We start from the raw sequence: 25,040 nt of genomic DNA on the forward strand, positions 1-25,040 counted from the left end.
ATCTGTGGTAATAGTTCCTGCTCAAACTTGAGTAATTGGAACTGATTATTTACAATTCATTTGCTGCTTTTGAGATGGAAATTTCAGTGCTGGAGACTTTTGCTTGAAGAAGAAAAGAAATTTTAGATTTTAACTTCAGTTTTTGAGCATCTGTCTCATTCCTCTTAAGTGCACAGCTTAATGTTTTTACTATTTAATGCTTCTCTTCCACCACTTTTATTCTGTAGTCAGAGTTTTACTTAGGAATCCCTCCAGCTGTGCTCTATAACAAAGTTCTTTTGGAAAAATGGGGTGCTTTATTCTGGACTGCTGTGTACTATACCTTTTGGTAGCCAGTGAACTGTTTTTACACATAAGTGTAACATAGCTTTCTGCAAATAATTGGATTAATAATTTGCTATTTGTGATGTGTTTAGCCCTGGATTAATAGTATTGGATCCCACCTGTTCCCCCTCCTTAAAGCTTTGCTTTGTCAATTCTCATGAAAGTCTTTATAATGAGTTAACACGTTCAGGATTGTGCAGCTTGAAAATGTGCATGTTGATAGCACACTACTGAAGTTTAAGAAACCACACAGATATGAATCCCACTTACGACTCTGCATTTTTATCATTTTCTGGCTTCCTGTATGTTTTTTGGAGGATTTTGCCATACAAAACTTGAATGCTAATATGAGGTGTCAGCCACTGTACTGGTCTAGTAAGTGCAACCATAGCAGATTTCAGTTGATTTTTCTGACAATTTTGAGTCCCAGCTGTTTGCTTCGAGCTGTCTTCTAGGACAGCTACAGCAGCAGGTTTCAGCTCCATCAAAAGAACTGAAGAACCTGGAGGGAGATACAATTTAGCAAAGAAATTTTCATTGTACTTGGCACCTTGTCTTAGGAGACCTTGGAGTAGGCATCAGACTGTTTACTATGACAGTGCCATGTGCAGTGTGAGAGACTGGCTAAGCACTTTCCCCACAGACTGTGTGCATCATCGTTGAGTTAGAATGGTTTGGGTTGGAATAAACTTTAAAAATCCTCTCGTTTCAGCCCTGCCATGGGCAGGGATGCCTTCCACCAGACCACGTTACTCAGAGCCCCATTCAGTCTGGCTTTGAAAACCTCTGTAATAAACCTCAAGATATTTTTCAGCTTTTGTGGATTTGGTAGTGTTACAAGCCTTGGACCTTGACTTTCCTTGTCCTTGCTGTCTGGATGTAGGTGATAAACTGAGTATTTGCAAGTGAAATGGTAACACTCATCTCCCTGGGTCCTGTAAAGCACTCCTTCCTCAGCTGTGGGCTGATCGTGCACCCAGACTTGTTGGGCTGAATCTGTTTAATTAATTAACCGTTAATTAATTAAACTAATTAATGAAATTAAATTTATTAATTAATTGTTAATGTGCATCTCTTTTTAATTGGGGTTTTCATTCTCCATGGGCCTTAGGGATTGGTCAGGAGGTTGAAGATGTGATTTGAAATGATGGCTGTATGGCCTTGTAACCAGATTAAACTCAGAGTAAACTCAAGACAGTTGGGCATACCTATTAATCCTCTGGGGTTTTAGAGCAAATAATACCTTAATGTTCCCTGTGATTTTATATTTACTTGTACATATGGCTTTTTAACTGCAGTATATGCTTCTGAATTTATTAAGATTTCATCATGGACTCAATGAACAATTGAGGACTCAAAGCAGTTTTTGTATTTCTTTCAGAAGAAAATCCATGGTACATGAAATGAAGCTTTCTAGGTATTGAGAAATTCCAGTTTTCACAAATGAACCATTTTTTCAATACTTAGCCTCTCAAACAAGTTTGTGGCATAAAGACCTGCAGAGGAAATATTTGTAAAATAAAAATATTTTTGTGTTTTCCTGAGGAAGTTGTGCTTGTGGGACAGTAGGGGGAGACAGCAGCATTAGCATTTTGCTTGTCACTGCCTGCCCTCCCTGGTTTGCCAACCCTGTAAAGTCTAATCCCTCTGGCAAATTCCAGATTTGGCAGTGGTCTGAAATGACATTAGGTTTCTGTAAATTTTGTGAAGATACATGATAGGACAAAATGTCATCCTGCTAATATCTGGAGCCTGTGATTTGAATTCAGCCCTGTTAGACTGCAGAGGATTCCTGTAGGGCTTCACTGGGAGGCAGAAAGCTGTATGAAATTATTTGTTTATATGTGGATATGTAAAGTGGACATCTAAGTATGGATACATAAAACCCTCTCATGAACACACTAGCATGCAGAAAATTTATTGAATCAGTACAGGGGGATTTTTTTTTTCTCAGAAGTTATGAGAGGCAGTTCTTCTTAGGTATGTTCTGGCACTTGGGATGCCATTGTGTCACTCTTGATGCAAGACTGTGAAGAAAATCATTGTTTTTTGACCCTGTATTGGTGCTGCATTCTTTGTAAATATTGTCCTAATGGTGAAGATCAGTTTCTGCAAGTGTGCCAGTTGCCATGTTGAGGATGTTAAGTTGGAAGAGAACCCATAATTTATTGTGTATTCAGGAGGCTTTACTAACATTAATTCTTCAAAGACAGGGAAAAGAGAGCAAAGCTGAAATTCTTCCTTCCCTTACCTTTTTTATTTTTCTGTTTAACTAGAGGTGGTGTACTTGTCATTAAAGGAGGAACCAGCAATCTTCATCAAGATTTTAATATTAGATATTTCTAGAGTTCTCACTGTCTTTGCTTGGACAGCATACAGGTTATTTAGAGTGTAGCAGAAACAATCTGTCAGCAGCAAGAAGCTGTCTGAAGCACAGTAAAAGCCATCTGAAGCATAAAGGATAGGTGCTGTTGGGTAGGCTTATGTGGCAGCCTCTGTGATGACTTGTCACATGGAAATTTAGTGTTTGTATCTGGCTGAGGGCCAGCATGCAAATCCACTTCAGGCTGATTGCAAATTAATGATAATCTGAAAATTGTAATTGGTCATTCAAGCCTTTTGGAAGTCATTCTTTGGAACAAAGAATTCACTGGGGGAGTGTGTGTAAAGTAATTGGGTTTTTACCAGAATGCCCCTGAGAGAATTGTTTTTTGCGTGTTTAGAATGATTTTTTACAGCAGAAAGCCTGTTTTGATATTCATACATTACGTAATGTGGAAATACAGGTGTTTGAGACTTCCTTGAAATAAACAAAGAGTTAAGTTGCTAGAAGATAGCTTCTTCCTATTGAAATAATATTGTTATTGATAACATTAGCAATAATGTAATCTACAATGATGGAAACAACCCTTCCCTCCTCAAGTTTGATATTTATAATGTAGTAAAAGCATGTGGTTTTTGTGTCAGTTTTACCAGAAGTATATGTGTTTATAATCAGAATACTTATCCTTAGATGAATTTATTTCAGTTGCTGTAGTACTGATAATTTGTTTTCAGTATTTCACAGAACCTGGTTTTGGTGTTTCTTATGACACTTGTGGCTTTTTGTTTCTATTTTTAATTAAGGCAGAATTTTTCTATATGGTTTATTGTGTTCAGTGATAAGGGAATTTGAGCTCAGGCTTGAAGAGAAGACATTTTGTACCATTCCTCTTCTTGGTATCTTCAAACCCTTACAGCATTACATTACTTCCTTGATATTGCAAGCAAAATATTTAGTTCTTGGAAATCAGTACAGGTGGCTTTGTTTAGCATCTGTTGCTCCATAGTCTCATTCTGCTTTGGTTAATGCATCAAACACTTTGCCTGGAAGTTAAGGTGAAGCTGTGCTGCAGTTTAATTATACATTATCTCTTTCTGGATTGTGCTGATAAGTGTTTAATTAAGTGTGTCTGGAGTGCTTCAAGCTAGTGTCTAATAAAATATAGTTGCCCTGAAAGCATTTCATTTGCTAGCTCTCAAGGCCAAATGGTCAGTAATCCAGACTTTGTGTTTGCTCCCTCTGTGTTGCAGTTCTGCTACAGCTGGCAAATGATGCTTTACCAAAGGATGCAGCCTTGTCTCTTGCCTACCTGCTTGCATTGCCACAGGTACGTTGATAGGGGCTTTGTATTGCCAGGCAAGTTTGCCAGGAAAGACTATTCATAGCATTCAGAATTCTATTAGAAAATTTAATTTCCTTAAGATTTTAAAATCTTAAGTGTTTGAATTCATTTTAATACACATTTTTACAGATTGGGCTGGTGCATATAAAGGAAACTGAACAAGTGCCATTGGCTGGTCCATTGAGCATGGCACTGGTGAAAAGACACATTTTCTTACTTAAAATAGAAGTTGGGCCACCAGACTGACAATTCTAATTCAGAAATGTGGATAATAACCTTGTGGTATAGAAGCAGCAGTAGTGTAGTTGGAAAAACATTTTGGTTAGTGGTTGTGCAAGGGGAAAAAACTACCATAATGTACAATTATCTTTATGTGTGTGGGTTACTGATTTACATCTGTGCCAGAAAATCATAGTCAGAGCTATTTCTAAATGACAGCAAGTAGCTTTTTAGAAAGTTTGTACACTTAATGTTGTATGCTTGCTAATTCTTTCATTCAAATTAATGCTTTCTTTCTTCTAGGTGGTAGATGCCAACAAATGCTTTGAAAAGCAATTACATTCTGCATTATCTCTCCAGCTGGCAAGTTATTACTATAGCCTGCAGATCTATGCTCGTTTGGCACCATGTTTCAAGGACAAATGCCACCCTCTCTACAGGGTTAGTACTCTTTTCTTTTTAAAGCCACATTCATTAATGTTCAGCATAAAAGCTATTCTATAAAGCCAGTACATGAGTTAAGCCTGTTAAGGAGCTGATCTGACTTACACTGTGAGCAGCCTGTTGGGTTACGCATAATTATTATTCTACAGTGCTGTAAACAAACAAGTACTTCACAATATGTGGAAGAATTTTTGAAGCACAGCATCAAGTGTCATTTTTAGGTAACAGCGCTATCAGTCTTCAATGTAGCTTATAGGCATTGAGCAGTAATGAGTATAACCTATTCTGTTACCTTGCAATACTATGTACAAGGCAATGTAGTACTTCCCAGGAAAAGTGAAGAGTCAATTTCAACAAGAACAGTACTTTTTAGAAAGTTTCCATAGCCTCCCCTAAGGTGTGTAAGGTTGTATTTCAGTTCATGTATGGTGTTTTGAAAATTCATCCTCATTCATTAAGGAATTTTTTTATTTCCTTTGATGAGTTTCTGGTTTTGGAATGGTGCTACTTTTCCCATTCTCCGTTGCCGGTGGTTAAAGCAGTTTGATGGTGAAGTCCGTACTAAATGGAAGAGGTAACATACAAGTTTAATAGGGCACCAGTTGTCATTCTTACTGAGGTACCTTCATAAAAACTCTCATTTGCTCCAAGAGAGCGTTTCTGAATTTATACCAGCTCTTTCTTTCTGTTCAGAACTCTCTGGGCCGTTTGGGTTTCAGCATGTCGCTAAACTGCAGCTAAAGGAACACTTCTGGTCACAAGTTTTCTGAAAATGAAGTAATCACCACTGTGGCGTGAGAGAATTGGTTTTTCCTGTGTTAAGAATGACTCCTGATTTACAGCAGAAAGCCTGTTTTAATATTCTCCCAATTCTGCAATTAGGAAGCCTTTCATCTTCCTGCTGAGATGTTCATTTTACTGTCTTCTGCTTAGATGCTAAATGAAAATGTAGCCCACAACTGTAGAGCTTGCAAAATATATTAGTTGTGAAGAATTAAGTCATGTTTGTTAAAAAGCTTTCTTTGGGTCTGTACATTTTTCTGCTGCAAGACAACTTGTATGAAAAAAAGTTTGTGGGTTTTTGTGATTTTCTTTTGTTTTTTTTACTTTAGTTTTTTTAAGCAGTCCTATTTTACAGGAAGAACTAAGAAGCCTTTGGAAAGCATAAGTTATAAGAATGAGGACAGAGATGTTAGAACTATTTGTACTCCCATTGTCATTTATTAAGGAAAGTCTTAGCAGTGGCACCATGTAGTTTTTCTCATAACTGTGATTTGATCTTTGGCCGATCTTTAGTTCCATCTTGGTAAAATGCTGTATGTGACTGTGATAAATATTGGATTTCAAGTTGTTTGCTAGAAAGAGTAGGTTCTATGTTTAAGCTACTCTTAAACAATGGCTTTTGAAAACAATTATGTAAGAGGATTGAGTGAAGAGCACAGCAAAAAATGGAAAAAACCCACCAAAACTCTAGTAAGAAAACAACATTGGCAAATACTAATTTATAATTCATTATTACTCATTCCAAGAGTATTGAGTGAAGGAATGTCATTGAAATAGAAAACAAAAAATAGAAACAGATACTTTTCACCAAAATAAATGCAATTTTTTTTTTCCAAAAACCCAAACCAAAACCCTAGACTTAAATGGCCAATTTATATGGTGAATCAGATGTCTGTTTAAATTTACATCTTAAATGCTGGTAGTAAAGAATGGGTCCACCTGCAAATTGGTTTCATCAATACCATTCTAGTTTCTGTCAATGGGAATAGATCTAGCCATGGGTTTTGAGGGTTATTTTTGTGTTCCCTGAGAGTTCTGTGGGAGGAAAAGAAAATGGATCTCAAACTTCTATGAACATGTTACACTCAGCTGGAGGTGTCATTCCGTAGTAGATTGTTTTCCTACTCATGTCACTGGAGGCTTGTATCACCTTTATCTCGTGACTCTTTGTGAAAGCAGAAGTGCACCCCTAGGTCCTTTACCTGCCTCAAAGCTGTACATCATTCTTAGAAGGTATGTGAGTGCATTTTTGTGGGTGAAGGTGTATAGCCAATCCTTGTTTTTCCCCATTCTCACTCTTTACATGGTCAGTAATGATGTTAATAGGACGCTTCAGCTACATGCTCAAAAGGTGAATCCTCAAGATCATAGAGCATTTATTTCTGTCTGCTAGCATCTGAGTCACAGTAGCTGTGATTTTTCTAGTCCAGTGAATCAAGTGTACAGTTGGAAAACTATCTGAATTTAAAGGAAACTGTATAGTGGAAAAGTCTGCACAGCCTGGATTTCTCATTTTAAAATGACATTGTTTGAAAAGAGTTCATAAGTACTTGTGGCGGAACAGGAGAAATGTCGGTAGAATGGAAATGTCAGAGCATAATGTTACAAAGATAATGGGCAACAGGAGCTCCTCTTCCATTGGATAGGATATACTTTCAAGACTTGCTAGTTAGTCAAGAAAGAAATTTTGAAGGAATGATTGGGTCCGTTGTATGAAGGCTTGTTTATTTTTTTTTTGGTTGTGATGTGAAATACTGACAGCTAATATCTATGCATCAAACCAGAATCATAAATTGTCAGAAAGTCTCACTATAATTTTTTGTACTGTTGATGCCCAAAAGGAGATATTCTTGATAATTTCAGTTCTTGGTGAAATTATTCCTATGCTTTAAGAACAAATAAAGGGATTTGGCTGTAAAGTATTGCTTAAATTTTGTGCCCAAGACGGTTTCAAATTTTAGTTGTTATGATAACATAAACATAACAGTCACAGTTTAAGGCGTCTGAGCTATATTACTTTCTTGTCCTGAGGATTGTGTTAAAGGAGTTCTCCAGCCTAAGAAAACTGCAGATAAAGGTCAGAAGAACAGAACAAAATCTCCAGAAATGGACTGTGTGTGGAATGTACTGGTATGAGAAGACTAATTACCCTTTGAGGACCTATATTTATTTTTTGTTTAGGTCTGTAACAGGATGGGATTGACTTTTCATTGCAGCCCCTGTGGTGCTGTGCTTTTGCATTTGTGGCTAGAAGGATTGGTAATGTGCCTGCTTCGGGTCTTGCTGAGCCTTGCTTGCACAGCATCAAGGCTGTTGCCCCACTACCACTCTGATTCACCTTTCACTAATTCCCAGTCTTGATGAACAAGAAGAAAGGCTGTACAACTGATCAAGAATTTTGTTGGGTAATTCTTTTTGTTAGCAGCTTATCTCCTCATTTGTCCTATCCTGGTGATCTGATAGTTGACCAGAATAAATTATTTACTCTAGAAGGGAGTGAAAATGCTTAATTATCTAGAGGTTAATTAAAATGTTACATTCCTGTCCTCATGCTAATACTCTGTTGCTGAGGTGTTTCTGTTGTTTTGAAGATGATTATGTTCCTGACCTCAGCTGAGGGGGCAAGCTTTTTCTTGGAGCATCAAATAACAGCCCCAACAAATACTGCTAAGTTGCATAGGGGAACAAGAATTTTGCACTCAATAGCAGATGAGTAAAGTTGCTGTTAGGAGAAAATTCTTAGTTTTTTTGTTTTCTTCCCTTATATGTTACTTTTCATTCAAGAAGGTGAGTTTGATTCCTGTCCTTTTGTGCATTGCAACTGACGATATGTTGAACTGGTAAGCTCAGAGATTCTCCTTAGTGATGTTTCTCTTGTCTTGTTGCCTGGAATTGGTGAAGAAGCTGGGAGTTCAGCTCCACACAGTTAAACAGCCTGATATGTATTTAGCCACTATATGACAGGGCACTTTTGTACACTGAACTTGTGCTCTGTGCACTTAAGCTACTTCCCTTTTCTGTTGCTAACTGCTTTGGAAGGTCTCTATCAACATCTCTAAGAGGCAGAATTAGGTCAAAAGGGGAGTGCTCTGAACTTGGGATGAAATGTGTAGAAATTTCTGTTGGTCTGTCAGGATTTCATTCTGCTGGCTTGACCTGGCTCCCAAGATGTTTTGTTGCTTGTTTGTATGAGGCTGGTATAAATTATAAATATGAATCCAGAGAACTAAAACTCCCAGCAATGGTCCATATGCTACAGCTTTATGTAATATTCCAAATATAGGATGTTGAAAATAAAGACTTAATTTGAAATTGAAATAAATATTATATAAGAAGGCTGCATACAGGAAAAAGTCAGGGAGGCAGATCTGCTGCATCTGATAACAGATGTATTACTCACACTACATGAGGACTTAATGGCTTTAACCTGGCACCCTAGTGCACCTAAAGGTTGAGTCTCTACATGTGAGGTAATCTCTAAATCTCTTATTGGAATGCTTATTAAATGGTTGCATGTTGGTTTTCATATCCTGTCACATTCCTAAATTATGACTTCAGCTTACTAGAGATAATATACATATTTTTAATCTCAACTTGATTAACGTACATGATGTTTTTTACATCATGTACATAACTAACATACAAAACTGACAAACTGGGTCATACAGTCTTGTTTTGTTTTGTCTGGACATTCAGCTTTCCATTCATAAATGCAATGGATAGCTGTAGATTGTAAAATGGTAGTGCACTTTATTTTTGGCCTATGATGGACTTAAAATTTGGGGGTTTTAAGTCCTGATTCAAGCCCTCATCTCCAGCCCCTCTTTCTGTTTTATTTGTGACGCTGAAAACTAACAAGTTGCATTTGGCAGTGTAATTTTCCCCCATTATTTCACTGTTGGAAATCTGTTGTATGTTCTGCATCAAGTTAACTTTCTTTGCTGGTCTTTGGGTTGCTCCACTTCTTTTATACTGCTGTTTTGCCTAATACTTCTTAGTATTTCATATCCTACAGTGCTTGCTTATACCTGTTCAGGTACTGGTACTCATTAACACTTGGTGGGTGAGTCTGTTTAATTTGAGGTATGCTTTTTTCCAAGTCCAGTGCATACCTGATAGTTAGAAAAGCAAAACTGGGTGAGATGAGTGTATAATTCCTTGAATTTATGTTTTGCTATTCTCTCTCCCATTGGTCTTCCTTCGTGTGTGTAGAGTCTGTGATGGAGAGGAAAACAAGGGAAAAGGAGGGCAGTGGCAGAAGGCACCATGAATGGGACTACAAGGCAGATTAACAGCTGATTTGGGTAGAATTCAGAGACCCTAGTATCATTCTCTAGATCATCAGTAATGGATTCTGAATAAAAGTGATCTCAAAACCTGCCTCTGCAGGACTTGCTGTTGACTCTTTCCTCTCTGAAAAGTGATCTCCAGGCTTGTATCTCCTGTTTCACCAGATTTCAGTTAGTGAAAGAACAATTCTTCCAATCCATTAATAAGTTAAGCTTTCTGGCTAGACTTCAGTGTGAAAACTTGTGAAAGTATCTTGCAAGATTTCTGTGTATTTGATTCCCTTTGTCCGTGTGCTCTTTGCTAGCCTCATAGCCCTCCAGCCAGTGAACAGAGCCCATGCTGATCTTTTCCCATCAATCTCTTAATGCTCAGTGGCCTTACTATTTATTATATAATTTGCTGTCTTACTGGGGATGGACATTTGACTTGCTGGGCTACAATCCCTATGAAGATCCCTTTTACATCTTATTTTTTTCAGATGGAATTTGTACTCTGGCATGTTATTTTTACAAATGTTTGTTGATGCACCTTGGCCTGCCATTTAACATTTTAACATTTAACACATTTGTGTTCTTTCAGAGGTATGAATGCCAGCTGGTCATGGTGTGCAAGCGCATAGCTGACACCTTCCAGATTCATCTAGCTCACATAGCTCCTCTGAGCTCTCTCCCCATGCCTTCAGCAGTGAGGGCTGACACAAAAATCTCGTGATTTCTACCGCTGTGGACATACCCATGAGTGCTTCTTCCACACCTTTTCTCTGTGGGATCCTGCCACTTCTGTTGCTGGCTTCCTGATTTTTGAGCACTTTCCAGAACTTTTTCTATCAGCTTTACATTCTTTATGAAACAATGTTCCTGATGCTTTTTTAGGACTTATAATTTTCTTTCTAGGTTGTCATATTTTGTGAGTTTTCCTCATTGATTTGCTTATTGTTCAGTGATGTCTCAACACATAATCGCACATTTTGTAAATTAATGAATATCTAAGGTAACAAAAATTGTGAACTACTAAACTATGGTGTGTTGAAAGGCTTACAGCTCAAGTAAGCTCTCCTGAAGTACCAGCCATTGTGGTTAGTTTTGAACATGTGGTATGAAACCTGAAAAACTAATACAGTAATTAGGGACATTGCAGCCAGATTCTGACAAGTAGTTCCTTTTGTTTGTGATGTGTTTGATATAGATAAGCCAGTGTTTCACAGATCCTCTTCTTTCTTTGTTAAGCACAAAGCATGACAAAGTATTGCCATTCTTAGTTGGGACCAAATAATATTTAGGTGACACAGAAAAGACCTATTGTTAAACAGTTGTTGTGCCCCTGTTTCATTTCTTCAAGATAAAGTGTACTTATGAAATGTGTTGCTTACTCTTGCTTATTTCTGTTTCTCAAGGGTCATATGAGCTATTCTGTCAAATCCTACTTCTGAAAGCAGAGCAAGTGTTGTTCTTTAGACAGCTATTCAGAAATTTTCTTTTAGAAAAGAGGATCTTCAAACTAGCCTTTCATTTCAGCAGAGGGTTGAGGTTTAGCTTGCTCAAGTTTCTCTGGAGACATAGTTGTGATTTTTCATGCAAGGGAGATAGCTGTGATAAGTGCTAATGCTTTTCCTTCTCGTGAAGGGTTTTGTTCCTCTCTGGGAAACAGTACAAAGGTGACCAACAGCTTTTTGAAGCAGTCTTACCCTAGCCAAGCGGCTTTATATTCTCTTTTACATTCCTTTTCGAAACTTCTGTATCTGTTTTCTCCAGTCAGTGAGCAATATGGATTTTGCAGGCAGCCTGCTTGAAATTTGCTAGTCATCTAATAGCAAAGAATATTTTAGCAAAATTGTACTTATCTGGGTTGGCAATATAGATTACTTTTCAACTGCTGAAGTTCCAACAAGTGTGAGAGTAGGCTTCTCCATCCCTTTTTGTTTTTGAGTTGACTCCTTACTGGTGGGTTTGTTGGTCAGTTGTGTTAGTTGGATTTGGTTGGTTTGTTTGGGTTGGTGTTTTTTTTTTTTTTATCTTGGAGAATTGAGGCTAAATGCTAGATTTTAAATGCTAGCCTCTGTATTTAGCTGAGGAAAATGAAAATACTAATACTACTAATGAAAATATACATCCCAATAATGTAAGGTGGTCACTTAGAAACCTGAACTTCTCAAGTGCTAGCAGTGCTCTTGGGTTAGGATGAAAGATGTCTGACTACTGGCAGTTAAATAGCTGTCAGGGAAGAGGAAGTTAAGTGTTTTTGAAGCTCATGGGATATGTAGGTTTCAGCCTTTAAATTAGTAAGATACAGAAATATTGGTACATACCCCATCAAGTAACTGTGCAAATTAAAAAGAAACAGTATTGTACTTAAACTGAAATTGCATAATACTGCAGTAAAGTTTTACAGTAAGTGTGTATGCTTGTCCCAGAGCCCAGAGTCTGTATATGACTGCAGTTGCTACCATATAGGTCAAGATTAAAGAGATCTTCTGAAAGAATAATCAATGGTTTCATTTATTTAAAAAGAAAGCACAATGATTTTTTTTTTTTTTACAAAAGGGAGATACACAGAAGGTTAGGATAATTAACAAAAATATGGCACTTATTTACTGAGCATAATGCTAACTGCAAATGGAAATGAATTATATGCTATGAATTTAGTAGGCACTTCACTCAAAACCATGCAGTAATTTTCTATTTTCAGAGATGTTCTTTCCATTGACATGTTAACCTTTTATATGTGTTATTTTCACTAAAAGAGCTGTCAGATGAAATGATGAGACTTTTCTACCTAAACCTGATTTATCAATCAGAAAATCTGTAAGAGAACACAAGATAGGAAAAAACCTATGAAAACATTTACTCCTGGGTCAAATTATTCCTCGTTTTTGTTGGAATAGTTGATAGAAATCAAAGCAAAGCAATGTTTTTCTGAGGAGAAACTCAACATGAGCCGCTGACATGTGCTCACAGCTGAGAAAACCAGTTGTGTCCTGGGCTGCATCAAAAGCAGCGTGGGCAGCAGGGCAAGGAGGTGATTCTGCCCCTTCACTCTTGTGGGACCCTACCTGCAGTGCTGCATCAAGCCCTGGGGCCCACAGCCTCAAAATGGACATGGACCTGTTGAAAAAGGTCCAGAGGAGGCCACAGAGATGCTCAGAGGGCTGGAGCACGTCTCCTGCAAGGAGAGTTTGAGAGGATTGAGGTTGTTCAGCCTGGAGAAGAGAGGGATGTGTAGCGACCTCATGGCTCCTTCCAGTACCTGAAGGGGCTACAAGAGAGGGATTCTTTGCAAGGGCATGTAGTGACTGGGCAAGGTAGAATGGCTGTAAACTGAAAGAGGTCAGGTTTAGATCACGTTTAAACCGAAAGAGAGGGTGGGTTTAGATTAGATATGAAGACAAGCTTCTTCAATGTGAGGGTGGTGAGGCACTGGAACAGGTTGCCTAGAAAAGCTGTGGATGCCCCATCCCTGGAAGTCTTCAAAGCCAGTTTGGATGGGGTTCTGAGCAACCTGGTTTGGTTTAAGCTGTCTCTGCCCATGGCCAGGGGCTTGGAACAAGATGATCTCTAAGGTCCCTTCCGACCCAAACCATTCTGTGATTCTGTGAAAATAGATCACTAGAGCAATTTGTTCTACTCTTCAAACACAAGTCACTTAACTATAGAAACAACTGCCTGGACAATATTTCCAGTTAGTTTTGTTTTATTACTGAACACCAGCTTCTTGCATTTTTTTAATTTTATTTTTTTTTTAATTCCTGCAGCAGTGCTGTAATCCAGGAGTAGCTTTTTTTGTTTATAGTTATACATCTGGAATAAAACTGTAAAACATTCAGTCCTTGGAATAAAAGAGACATCTGCATGAAATCTGTGGTAAAGGTAGGAAGAGAGGCTAGGGAATTTTAAGTCCACAGCTGCATTCCTGGATCTACATAATCCAGATATAAAGTTTTGAATACAGTAGGAAATATCTTGCTTGCAGTACTGTGTACCATACTGTGGTCAGAAACATTTTTTAAGTGTATGGACAGGCTTTAAAACCATTATACTTAAATATAGCTGAGATATTAGAGTATGTTACAAAATCTTCTGATAGATGATTTAAGATTTTAAATCTAAAATAGAATATTTTTAATGGCTAATTATGTAAGTCTTATAGGTTTAATAATAGATAATTAGCAGATTTCAAGCAGGCTGCCTGCAAAATCCATGTTGCTCACTGGCTGGAGAAAACAGGTACAGCAGTTTGGAAAAGGAATGTAAAAGAGAATATAAAGCCACTTGGCTAGGGTAAGACGGCTTCAAAAAGCTGTTAGTCACCTTTGATTGTCTACTTCATTTTCTAAATAAGTTTGTACAACTTGATGCATCTTGTAGCTTACGGTAGCTATTCTGGTAGGTATTATTTTATATTGACCTGGTGTGGTTTCACTGGTGAATGATGAGCTCTGCTGCTTCCTATACCCATTTGAAAAATGGTTGTGAAAGCTGATCCTGAACAAAACTGTTGCCACACAATACATGTAGCTGTAGCAGTGGAAGCGCAATAGTGTTGAGATGTCCTCGCAGTTGAGTGATGTAACAGTAAAGGTTTATTTCTGAGATGTTCTGGTCTTCCATTTTAGCCATACATTTTATGTTTTGCTTTGGGCAGATCAGATGTGAGACAGCTGTGATACAGAAGGTTGGCCACCCTAAATTCATGTGATGGGGTATCTAAGTTAAAGTACTCTTGATTCACATTGTAGCAACTTCAACTTCTAAGTTGAAGACAAGTGTCATTAATTTAATTAATGAAGGAAGCTGTCCTGTGGAGAGATGGAGTATATTTCCTGAGTGAACAGGCACATTCAGGATTTTAGTTCCTGAGTGAGCTGTTTCATTCGTGTAAATCTTTTATCCTGCTTCAGTATGTGAGGAAAATTATTGTTTTATCTGCTTCATTCTTTTTTTCTTGCCTTCCCTTCCATCAAATTTGTAGCACATTGAATCTCTTGCAGCAGGGACTGTGGCAGTTGCTACAAGTTGCTACAGCTCTCAGTTCTGAATTATAAATGTGTTTTAGAGGTGAGGTTTGTTTCCTAGCTGCACTGGTAATGGGCAGCAACTGCAGAGGCAGGGAAATGGGCAAAGTACAAGTGTGTCTGCAGCAGGAATGTTACACCCTGCTCCCTGGTCACCCTTTCTCATGTGCTGTCATCTCCTTGTTTTGCTAACCATGAGGATTTTGCTTGGTGTATGTGACTCTCTGGAGCATGATTTCTTTTTTAGGATTGCTTAAAATGGTGTAAAACAAACGAGATGTTACAGGGATCTGGGCACAAGGGAACATGTCCTCTTCCTCCCCCTTTGGATTTCTGTGGCTGACCACAGTGGCAGCTTTTGACCATTGCCAAAAGACTGCAGTCCAAAATGTGATGGAAGTGCTTCGCAACCTCAGTCCAGAAAGGTCCAGTGTCAGTTTTGTCTTTGAGCTGATTGTGAACAGATTGGCCTCTGCTGATCGAAGCAGTTTTTCTGCTCAGTTTTTCTGCTTATTTCTGTATTGCAGGCTGTAGATTATTTACATTGAAAACAGAATCAAAAGAGTAATATGTTTTTAAGAACAATTGGATGGATTCTTGGTCTTAAAAGAAGTAAGCAAGCCAAACAGCCTTACAGTGATCTAATACTACATCAGTGATAAAGTATTCACAGTAGAATGTTTTATTTTACATTTTTTTTATTTTATTACTCTTTTCTTATTAGTATTGCCATAGTTGTAAAATTATTGCTACTTCCTGAGCAGGAGAGGAACAGCATTACAGCTCACACATTTTTTTGTTTTGTTTATTTGTTTCTGACGTGTAGACTATGTAATGACAGAATTAAGTCTTAAATAGATTGGAAGAGGAAAAAGACATAGCCAAAAGCTTGCCAGGAAAAAAGCCCCAAAAATTGAAGATTAATTCAGGCATAAGAATGAAGGCATTCCAAAATCAAAATCTCCTATTTACTCTTAAAACCAGTGTTGCCTTTATACTATTACAGTGGCACATACATTGAAGGGCTTCACCGATGTCACTTCCAGAGGGTGGTCAAAAAAGAACTGCTTTAAAACATTTATTCAGATGGACCCTGAATTCCTGCTGGGGCTTACTGGTAATGACTAGTGGGGCAACAGGGGTGGAAACCTGACCTGTGCTGAGTAAATCACATCTAATAGCATGAAATTAAATTAATGTTATGCTAAAGTGATGTGTGCTTTTTCTTTTCCCTCCATTTTTTTTTTTTTTCTTAATTCCTGAGTAAGGCCTGTGTCCACACAAATACAATGTTCGCCCAAGTGAAATGGATTGGCAGGGCGTTCCTGAGGGATTTCCCCTGGCAATGCTGAGGCTTCTGAGTTAAGGGTGTAATATATTTGGGTCAGTTCTGGTGGCTTCTCTGGAAACTTACCATATGTTAACAGTGTATACACGTAAAATAACCTTCCTGCATGATTACCAGAGAGAAAGATCTTTTTCAAACATCTCTCTAGAAGTACTGGAGAAGATAATCTGGTAAATTGGGGAGTTGGACTCCTAAGAACAATTTTTAACTGGCCAAAGGACTCAAAAACCAACAGAGAATTGTGTAGCAGCTGTTGGGGGGGTGTTGGTATGGTTTTTGACAGGTGATGTTAGAAAGGGAACAAGTTGAATATGGCATCTTATTGGTCTTACTTGTCAAAATTAATTTGTATTCACACAAATTGCTGTCTGATACAATTTAAAGAAAGTCCAAGAATTTATAAACTCCATGAATACTGCAGTAAGATTCAGATTTTGCTGATTTTCTTCATGGCCAGGTACTGTTACTAGCTAGTTGTTATGGTTTTTTCACTTTAAATTTGTTAAAACATTTTTTGAAAACTGACGATACAGCTGTAGTGACTTCTCTCACTGTTCATTAGAACAAGCATGTCTAATTGATGAGGTATCTAATGGATATAGAAATAATTTTGTTTTTCTTCTAAAAGATATGTATTAATAAAATGTAGAGATGTAAAAAAATTAATACTTAAAGTGATGAAATACAAGTTCTCTGCATCTTGATACCAAACAGAAGACTGTCAGGAGTTCTCTAAACTAATTTTGGATTCATATGCTGCAATAGTTTGGGCTGTAGGTTTTTTAAGAGGTAAGAGGATATCACTTGATTGAAAGATTTCTGGTGGTGAAGAAAATAAGACAATCTCTGGTAACTACTTTCAGTAAAAAAAAAACTTCAGTTGCATTTTCTTAATTTAAATGTCTAATTTTTATCTTCTAGATTGAAGAGTTTGCATTTTATTTTGCTGTTTATATGTGTGGGCATATATCCATGGGTATTCACATAGCATTGGATTCTTTTATTCTAAACTTGACACTGGTAAGACCAATAGACCCCAAGACATTATTTCCAAATAAAGTCCTTGGGACCATAAACAGGTAGCATGGAAGCTTACACACAGGTGCTTTTACAGAAATATAACAAATGGGGCCTTAATGGAGAGAGGGGAAATCTAACAAAAGAGAGCAAATTTACTCCTATAGGTTGTCAAAGGAACCTGCCTTTCTCAGTGGACTGGAGGTTTTAGGCAGTTATGTTAAACGTTTCCTTCTCTTGCTCTGACTTTCCCTGTCTCCATGCTCTGTTTTCTAGTGTATCACATAGAATGAGATACCAGGGTACATAATAAGCTGTGGATGGGTTTCCAGCTGATATAATTGTGTTGTAGAGGCACTGCTCTGCTTGCCTGTCTCTTTTTGTGAGGTTTTATTATTCTAGTACCAATCTCCTAAGCAGCCTTGAAAGAAGTACTGCTGTTGTTTATAAAACCAATGAGTTTTTAGTGTTTGGAGGGCTTCAGAAGTGTATTGTGGAGTGGAAAAAGGATGCCCTGTAGCATTTAATGTGACTTGGTGAGCAGCCTGTCAATTAAGAGTTGAAAAAAAATCAATTTAGAATGACCAGCAAGTCACGGAAAAAATAAAGCACGCCTCAAGGTTTAAACTCTTGGTGCATGTTTTATCCAGCTGTGTGCTCTAGTCAATCTTTACAAGTTTATCTTCTAATGTAGCAGAATAATCCTGTAGTAGACAACCAAAGTATATTGCTCTGGTACACTCAGCATTTCTGAGAACACAGCAGTTACAACAGCTGTTTCTCTTAGGAAATATTTCAACTACACTGGAATGCCAAGGTATTTTTTGGTGGTTCTTTTGGAAGTATTCTTTCCTCAGTGGATGCCACACAGAAGTCACAGTCCTTCTGTTTGGAACTGAGCTGCTGGTGCCCTCATTTTTCATGGAAGAGAGAAATCAAAGTATTGAGTAAGCCAGGAGTTTACGTATTGCACAGAGCTCTGTTCAAGTGGATGTGCCTAGGCATAGCCACTGTCCAGATCTCAAAATAATTTGGAACACTCCACAGTACATGCATTCATTTTTCATGCTTTGTGTTCTAAATTGTAGCTTTTGACTACAGAAGGGTTTTTGACTACAGAAGTTAATTGTTTATAATTGATACACTCAGTGTGTAATTTCGAACACAGAAAAGTAAGTCTTATTTGTGATTAATGTAGTTTGAAAACTAAGGTTGCTGTAGTACATAGATGAGCATTATTTAATTCTTCGAAGCTTCAAGGTGTAGGCAGTGCCTCATGCAATTTGTGGATCCTGCAGTACCTCTTCAGAAGTTCTCAGCCCTTAATAGCTATTCCTCTTTTCAGTTCTGTGTAATAGAAGTGTATCAGAAATTCAGTAACTTTTCTTAGACTTCAGTGTTTGACTAGTTCAGTGTAAAGAAAAAGAGGAATTCAAAAATAAATAAATTCAGTCACAGTGAAACACTTTTTACTATTAATTTGGTAAGGTAAGTTTGGTTGTATTTTTTAATACTTGTATCATATGGAGTAGTCTAAAACATTCCACAGAGATAATATCAGAGCAAATAGGCCTTACAGAAAATTTTAAATTCTATTTACTTAAAATTTCTCAGAAATGGAAACAACTCTCCTAGTTCCAAACACAGGGATCAGTTATATATTGATAATTTTTTGTTCAGCATTAACAGGGATTTGTTTTTTTTAGTTTGTTGTCAATTATTTTTGCAGGCTGATCCAAAAGAGCTGATTCAGATGGTCACAAAGCATGTTACTCAGTATGCCCATGCAGACTGGCCTGAAGAAATCACCACTTTGATAAATCTGCTGCATTACTACAATGAAAGACTGCTTGATTTCACTCAAGCTCAGACACTGCAAGGACTTGGTAAAGGAGTGGATGTGCAGAGATTTACAGCAGATGCACAGTACAAGAGAGAAACAATACTAGGATTGGCAGAGTAAGTAATGTCTCTCAGGTTTGCTTTCTCTATTTTAGAATGGAATAGCTTTAAGCTTTAAATTAGGAGAGTAAATTGAAAGTACTGCTGACCTTTAGAGAGCTAATTTACTTGTTTTGGAGATTTACACTGTAATGCTACTACAGTTGGAGCTTTTTCTATGTAACTGCTCTACTTAAATGAAATGTTGCTCAAATAAATGTATTTATAATTGAATCTATAACTCTTCATTTACTAACTGCTAATATTAAAGTTAATAAGGGATTAATAAAAGCAGAGCATAGGTGAAGGTTTCTCTTTCATCTCCTGTAAATCTGTCCTAGCAATCTATTAGGGTATGCCCATGCATCAAAGTTTGGAATGAACTATAGTTTAAAAAAAAAAAAAAAAAAAGTTATTAAACTCTATGTTATTCTTAATAATTTAGTTAGAACTGCTGTATATCACTATATTTTCTTTCTTGTAGTCATTTGGAAGTACTTCACTCCATATATTCTGATATTTAGCATGCTTTTATCTCACCTTTCAGAAACCCAGAAGAGAAAAATTGAAAGATATAGGATAGTACTTTTCATTTTAAAAAAGCCACTCTAATTAATATCTGCATGCAGGTACTTCAAGCTGTGAGCAAGTTGTGACTTATGTTTTAGGGACAGTCACAGCTGAATAGTTGACAGATGTCAAAGGAAGAGTTCTCTGCCATAAGAAGCTTTAAATATAATCTCAGATTTTAAACTGATGTTTGCATAAAGCTTTTGAAGAGCATATTTAAATATTTTCAGTTTTCCACATGTGTAGCTACTCATAGCTACAGTTCCAATAGAAATTTGCTACTAAATGGAATTGCTATACTGGAGTAGTTGTATAAAGTCAGGTTTTGAACACTAAGCTGATGCTTTACATCTGTGAAATCTGCACCTGCACAGATTTTGTCACTGAATTCATAAAAATGGCTTGTAATCATCTGTTAATGTTTCCATTAGAATTACCTGCTTCATGTATATTGTTAATAAGCACATATATCTAGTATGTCACTAGGTTACATCTTGATGACTACCTACAGCAACTTCAATACAAGCAGTCTTCTGTTATTACAGATACTTACTTTGATTACAGCAGGGTTAGTTACATTGTCACCCAAGAGTACATAGATACTGTCTCTTGTGAAATAAAGTAAGTATGAAGAGAATGTTCCTTACAATAAGTAGAGGTAAAAACACAATATGAAAGGGTTAGAGGAAGTGTGTGAATGAGAGTGGCACTTCCATATTGGGCAGTTGCAAAGATTCAGTTAATTACTTGTTCAGCTTTCAATTTCTTGCTTTAATCTTCTCAGTGGAGTCTTAATCTGCATTTTCTAATGAAAAAGATGCACAAATTCAATGTAGTTGTGTAGTATATTTGTTCTTATGTTCTAATTAAGTGCCTCATGTTTTTTAATCTTTTATGAAGTGCTGTTTGAAGGAACAACACCTGGAAAAGATTGCATCTTATTTATAAAACAGCTTTGTACTAGAAGGAGCAATTTGCTGTAACTACCTAACCAGTAGTTGTCTGTTCTTACCTTCTGTATTTGGTATATATCTTTGGGGGCTGTTGTTTTTTGGGTTTGCACCAGTCTTGGTGAAACAACACCAAAATCCATTCAAAGTGTGCCTCTGCTGGAGCCTTCAGTGAGGATTCCTTTGGGCTCACACTGACATGCAGTCAGGGCTGGGCAAGAAAAGGGGTGTGTAAAAGTAAGTTAAAAGATTCTTTGCAAGGTAATGGACTTTTTCAGGTTTTCATTGTGCAACAGCTGCTTGTTTTTGTTGTTGTCTTGACAATGAATAAATTGATTGTACTGTTCTTCATTTATATGGTATCATTTCCTTAAACCACCATTGCCTTAGACTGCTGCTGCATGCCACCCTTAGACAGGAAGGGAGGACTGTGGTGTAGCTCCATTCCAGGAGGAGTGGATCCCACTGGTTCCAGGAGCCACTCCTTTTTTGTATGATTGACTGGATTATTTTGCAACTAAAGCATTCATACCATCTTCCTCTTTCAATCATAGAATGGCTGAGCTTGGAAGGGGCCTCTGGAGGTCATCTTGCCCAACCTCCCTGCTCAGGCAGATCCATTCAAGTATTCACATTAAATACATTTGAAAAAACTTGTTCATGACAGGCCTGTTAGGAAGTAATTACACTTAGATTGTGTTTTGTTTGGAATTATCCTGAATAGAAAAGATGCAACCCAAGCAAAGTAAAACTAAAAATCCCAGCATTTGCCTTAATAGTATTGCTTCTATGCCAGCCTAGGAACCAGCTGTCTCTATTTGAACCATATTAGACTGGATTAGTAAAGATTAGTATGACATTAACTATAGTCTTTCTTATTTTACCATATTCTTCATCTGTTGTTGTGTCAAACAGATTAGGCACTAACAGAAAAGCAGTTTGAAATATCTTAGGACAGAATGAGCTGGACATCTACACACCTTTTAGTGTACAAATACTGGGAGTGTTTCTGTCTGTGAACTACTAGGAAGAGCTTTTGAGAATTTATATACCAGTTGTGCTAAAACAATGTAGGTGTTGCAACTAAATCAAATAAATGCTAACAGTGTCAAGTTACATACTTCATCACTTTATAATTTAAATTAAATGAAAGCTGAGATTTTTGCACAGGGTTGAGTAGAAGTTGCCATTGAGAACCAGTGTTTGTGGAGTAGGTTCCTATCTTGGAAGTAACTCTGTAGTTATTTTCTTGTATTTTTTTTTTTCCCAAATGGAGCACCAAGTATAAGTAAATATAGGAAGATACACTTAATGTACTTTTATTTTAAAATTTTTGCTGTGTTCTTTTTTTATGAAAAAATAATAATAAAAACAAATAATTAGTTTTCTAATGTAAGGGTTTTTTTTCATGTTATGTCTCATAGAGCTTAACATAACTTTTCCTTATTTTCTCTCATGTCTGTCCTCTACCAGGACACTTGAAGAAAATGTCTATAAAATTGCTATTTCTTTGGCTCAGCGATACAGTGTTCCACTTTGGGAAGTTTACATGACCCATCTGGAATTTTTATTCACTGACAGTGGGTAAGTTTTCTCCTCTGCAAATGCACATACAATTCTGTTACACAGAAATAAATGGTAATTTATGACAGAATTGCATTATATTGGGGGTGGAGTTTGGGTTGTGTGTTCATTTGTCTTGTGTTGGGATAGTAGGGGAATTTTTGTCTTTTCCATGTAATGCTTCTGCAATCAGCCTTGAAAACTGGTGTTGCAGCCAAGATTAAAAGTCCATAAACGTCTTACTGTTCTTCAGAGTATTCCAGGACTTTTGTTTCAGTGTTCAGATTTCCACAACTTTGAATGTTTAGTTCTCTCTTCCAGTACCAACTTATCCTGTAGTTACTCTTACAGTCCCTGTAATAAATCCTGAAATCTGATGGTTTCTCAATCTTTTTGCTCTTTATTGATATCTATTCTACATAATAGAGGAAAGAAATATATTTGAGCTCCCTATTCATATCGCACATCTCTTCATTTCAGTTTCAATTTTTGATAGAAGCACACTCCTTCTATTAACTATGTTTTACTGAAACTGTTCTAGCCTACAAGATTATAGCCAACCAAAACTGGAGCTGCTGTGGCATAGGGGGAGGGGTGCTTATAGTCTCCATTCCAAAGTGGCTTCAGGGCCTTTATTTTTTAGTTAATTTGTTTTAACTTCTTACATCATGTCAGGCAATTTTTTCCTACTGAAAGAGGAATAAACCTATTTGATGGAAGACCAAGCTACTTGCCTGAATAGCACATGCAGATGACAGTGATGTAGATCTCCCTGTGTAATGCAGCAGCTCTTATCTACTGTTCTGACAGACATGATCAAACTAATTTGGTTTGTTTCAAGTGTTAAATTCTTAAACCACCTTTAGCTTGCAGCAGTGTTTATACCTCTCTTAACATTAACTATTAATTAAAAAGCATTAAAACATTGTATAAAATATGAGGGATAAAAAACAAAGCCTGGTGAATTGTCTGGAGAAGATGAAGTAATGTTCTGAGACTTTCTTCACTTCCTCCAGAAAACAGAAGTCATACCCTCTAAATTTTGATGCTGCTAAATTATTTACTGCTTTAAACAAAACAGTCAGGATATAAACGTGGCAGCATTGGGGTGAAAGAGTCAGCTGTCTTCTCTGTGACTAGAATATTATCTAAGGTGTTTTGAAACAGTTTTCAATAGTTTTCTTTGTTCTTGTCCTCCTTGTGTTAGTATTCATAGAATTCTGAAATCACAGAAGTACAGAGTAACCATATTTTCCCTAGTGGAAATCAAAAGAAGTCTTAAAAGTTGATATATAATAGCATATTATGCTGCTGAGCATGTTTTCATTGTATTGTAATCTCATTTTAAAAATGATTGACAGCAAATGATCATTACAGTATATTTGAGTCTTGGGATTATGGCATTAATAATACATGTTTCATTATGCATTCGTTCTGAACTGAAATGAAGTTTATTCTAAGACTTAATCTCTTTAACCAAATATGCAGTATTTCTATAAGCCACATTACATAGGGAGAAGCTCAGAAGAGCTTCAGTTTGTATTAACATAGTTTGTATTAACCATTTCTTTGATTACTGATGACAAAGAATTATGACTTTTTTTGTGGAATATGAGTCTGAAAATTGTTCAGAATGGCATTTTATAAAAATCAAGTGGAAATTTAGTTACTTCTTTTGAGAAATCAGATCATATTTGATTATCAAAACTCTATAAAATGCAACTTATTATTTCAGCAACATGAAATTTTGTTTGTCTATCACAGAACCTTTTGTTCTGGAACAACTGGAACACTATAAACTCTTCCTATCCACAATCAGCCCTGCCTTAAAAACACACTGCAAACATCTGCCAATCTTGTTCATACAATTTAATAATATAATTTAATATAATTAAGGTTGTGTTTGTGGTATTTGCTGTAACAAAATAATCTTAAAAAATAAACTGAGACATTTTACTTGGATGTTAAAGAGAAACACTAACAGCATATATACTTGGGGAGGGAAATGATGAAATTCTAATTTAATCAATTTTAAAGGTAAAGGAGAATCAAATAGTATTAGAAGACATCAGATTTCCAAATGAAATGTACTATCTAATGTGCCATATGGTTTAGCTCTGGGGGGCACTTGAGGTAGGAATCATCTGTAGGTTACTTCCTTCCTCAGATTTAGGTAAAACTTTCAGTTGAAAAAGATATAAACTTAAGATGATATGTACTCATTTTTCTCCCAGCTAAGGGAAAAAGGAGTGATTATCTTTTCTGTAGTCAGCTGGAGGTGTCTGAATTCATGCTGTGAAAGAGCTAATGTATTCTTTTCAAAAGATTCAGGAAAGAATTTCCTGAAGCAGTGAGACTGACTGAGGTCAACCCAAGGCTTACTGATATTTTCATAAGCTTTCATGGATGACAGTTTGAGAAACAACTTGTTAAACTGTCAAAGTCTTGGTAAACTTTCCTAAATGTGAATATTAGTGCCAAATAGATTAATTGCTGGGCAAGAACCAATTTTCAGTGATAATATCTCTCAAGGTGTGCACAGGTACTCATCAGCTACAGAAACAGAATTAAATGGATTGGGAAAGCTTCTAACTGGGCAGTAGGATCTTCGAGCAGGATTCAGCCACAAGTGGTTGGTCCTTTTGTTTAATGAAGTCTTGCTTTGCACTGGATGTATTTTTCCTTTTAGATATAGCTATACCCACAGATATGAAATTCTGCTTTGAATTCCACTTCAGTATTCATAATCCTTAATCTTCATGTCCAAGCTAACAGGTAACTGGATTGGGAAATAAAAGAGTTGCTTAGCTTTTGCTTATAGAGTGTACAGTTATCTAAATGTTTGTGGGACCCTAAAGAGAGGAAAGGATTGTCCTGTCTCCCAGGTGTACAGTTGTATGAGTCTTTCATGGCACATC

General features: G+C 36.8%; 1 protein-coding gene across 1 annotated transcript in view; it reads left to right on the forward strand.

Moving 5' to 3' along the window:
- NBAS (NBAS subunit of NRZ tethering complex) overlaps nt 1-25,040 on the forward strand; it is a 160,696-nt gene that overhangs the window by 78,066 nt on the left and 57,590 nt on the right. The window contains exons 39-42 of the mRNA XM_086875837.1: nt 3,898-3,974; nt 4,512-4,649; nt 18,828-19,057; nt 22,033-22,143. Of these exons, the coding sequence (XP_086731963.1) occupies nt 3,898-3,974; nt 4,512-4,649; nt 18,828-19,057; nt 22,033-22,143 (556 nt within the window). The remainder of the gene's footprint in view (nt 1-3,897; nt 3,975-4,511; nt 4,650-18,827; nt 19,058-22,032; nt 22,144-25,040) is intronic.

Source organism: Cyanistes caeruleus, chromosome 2 (assembly GCF_971803275.1).
Source record: "Cyanistes caeruleus chromosome 2, bCyaCae1.hap1.1, whole genome shotgun sequence".
Taxonomy (NCBI): Eukaryota; Metazoa; Chordata; class Aves; order Passeriformes; family Paridae; genus Cyanistes; species Cyanistes caeruleus.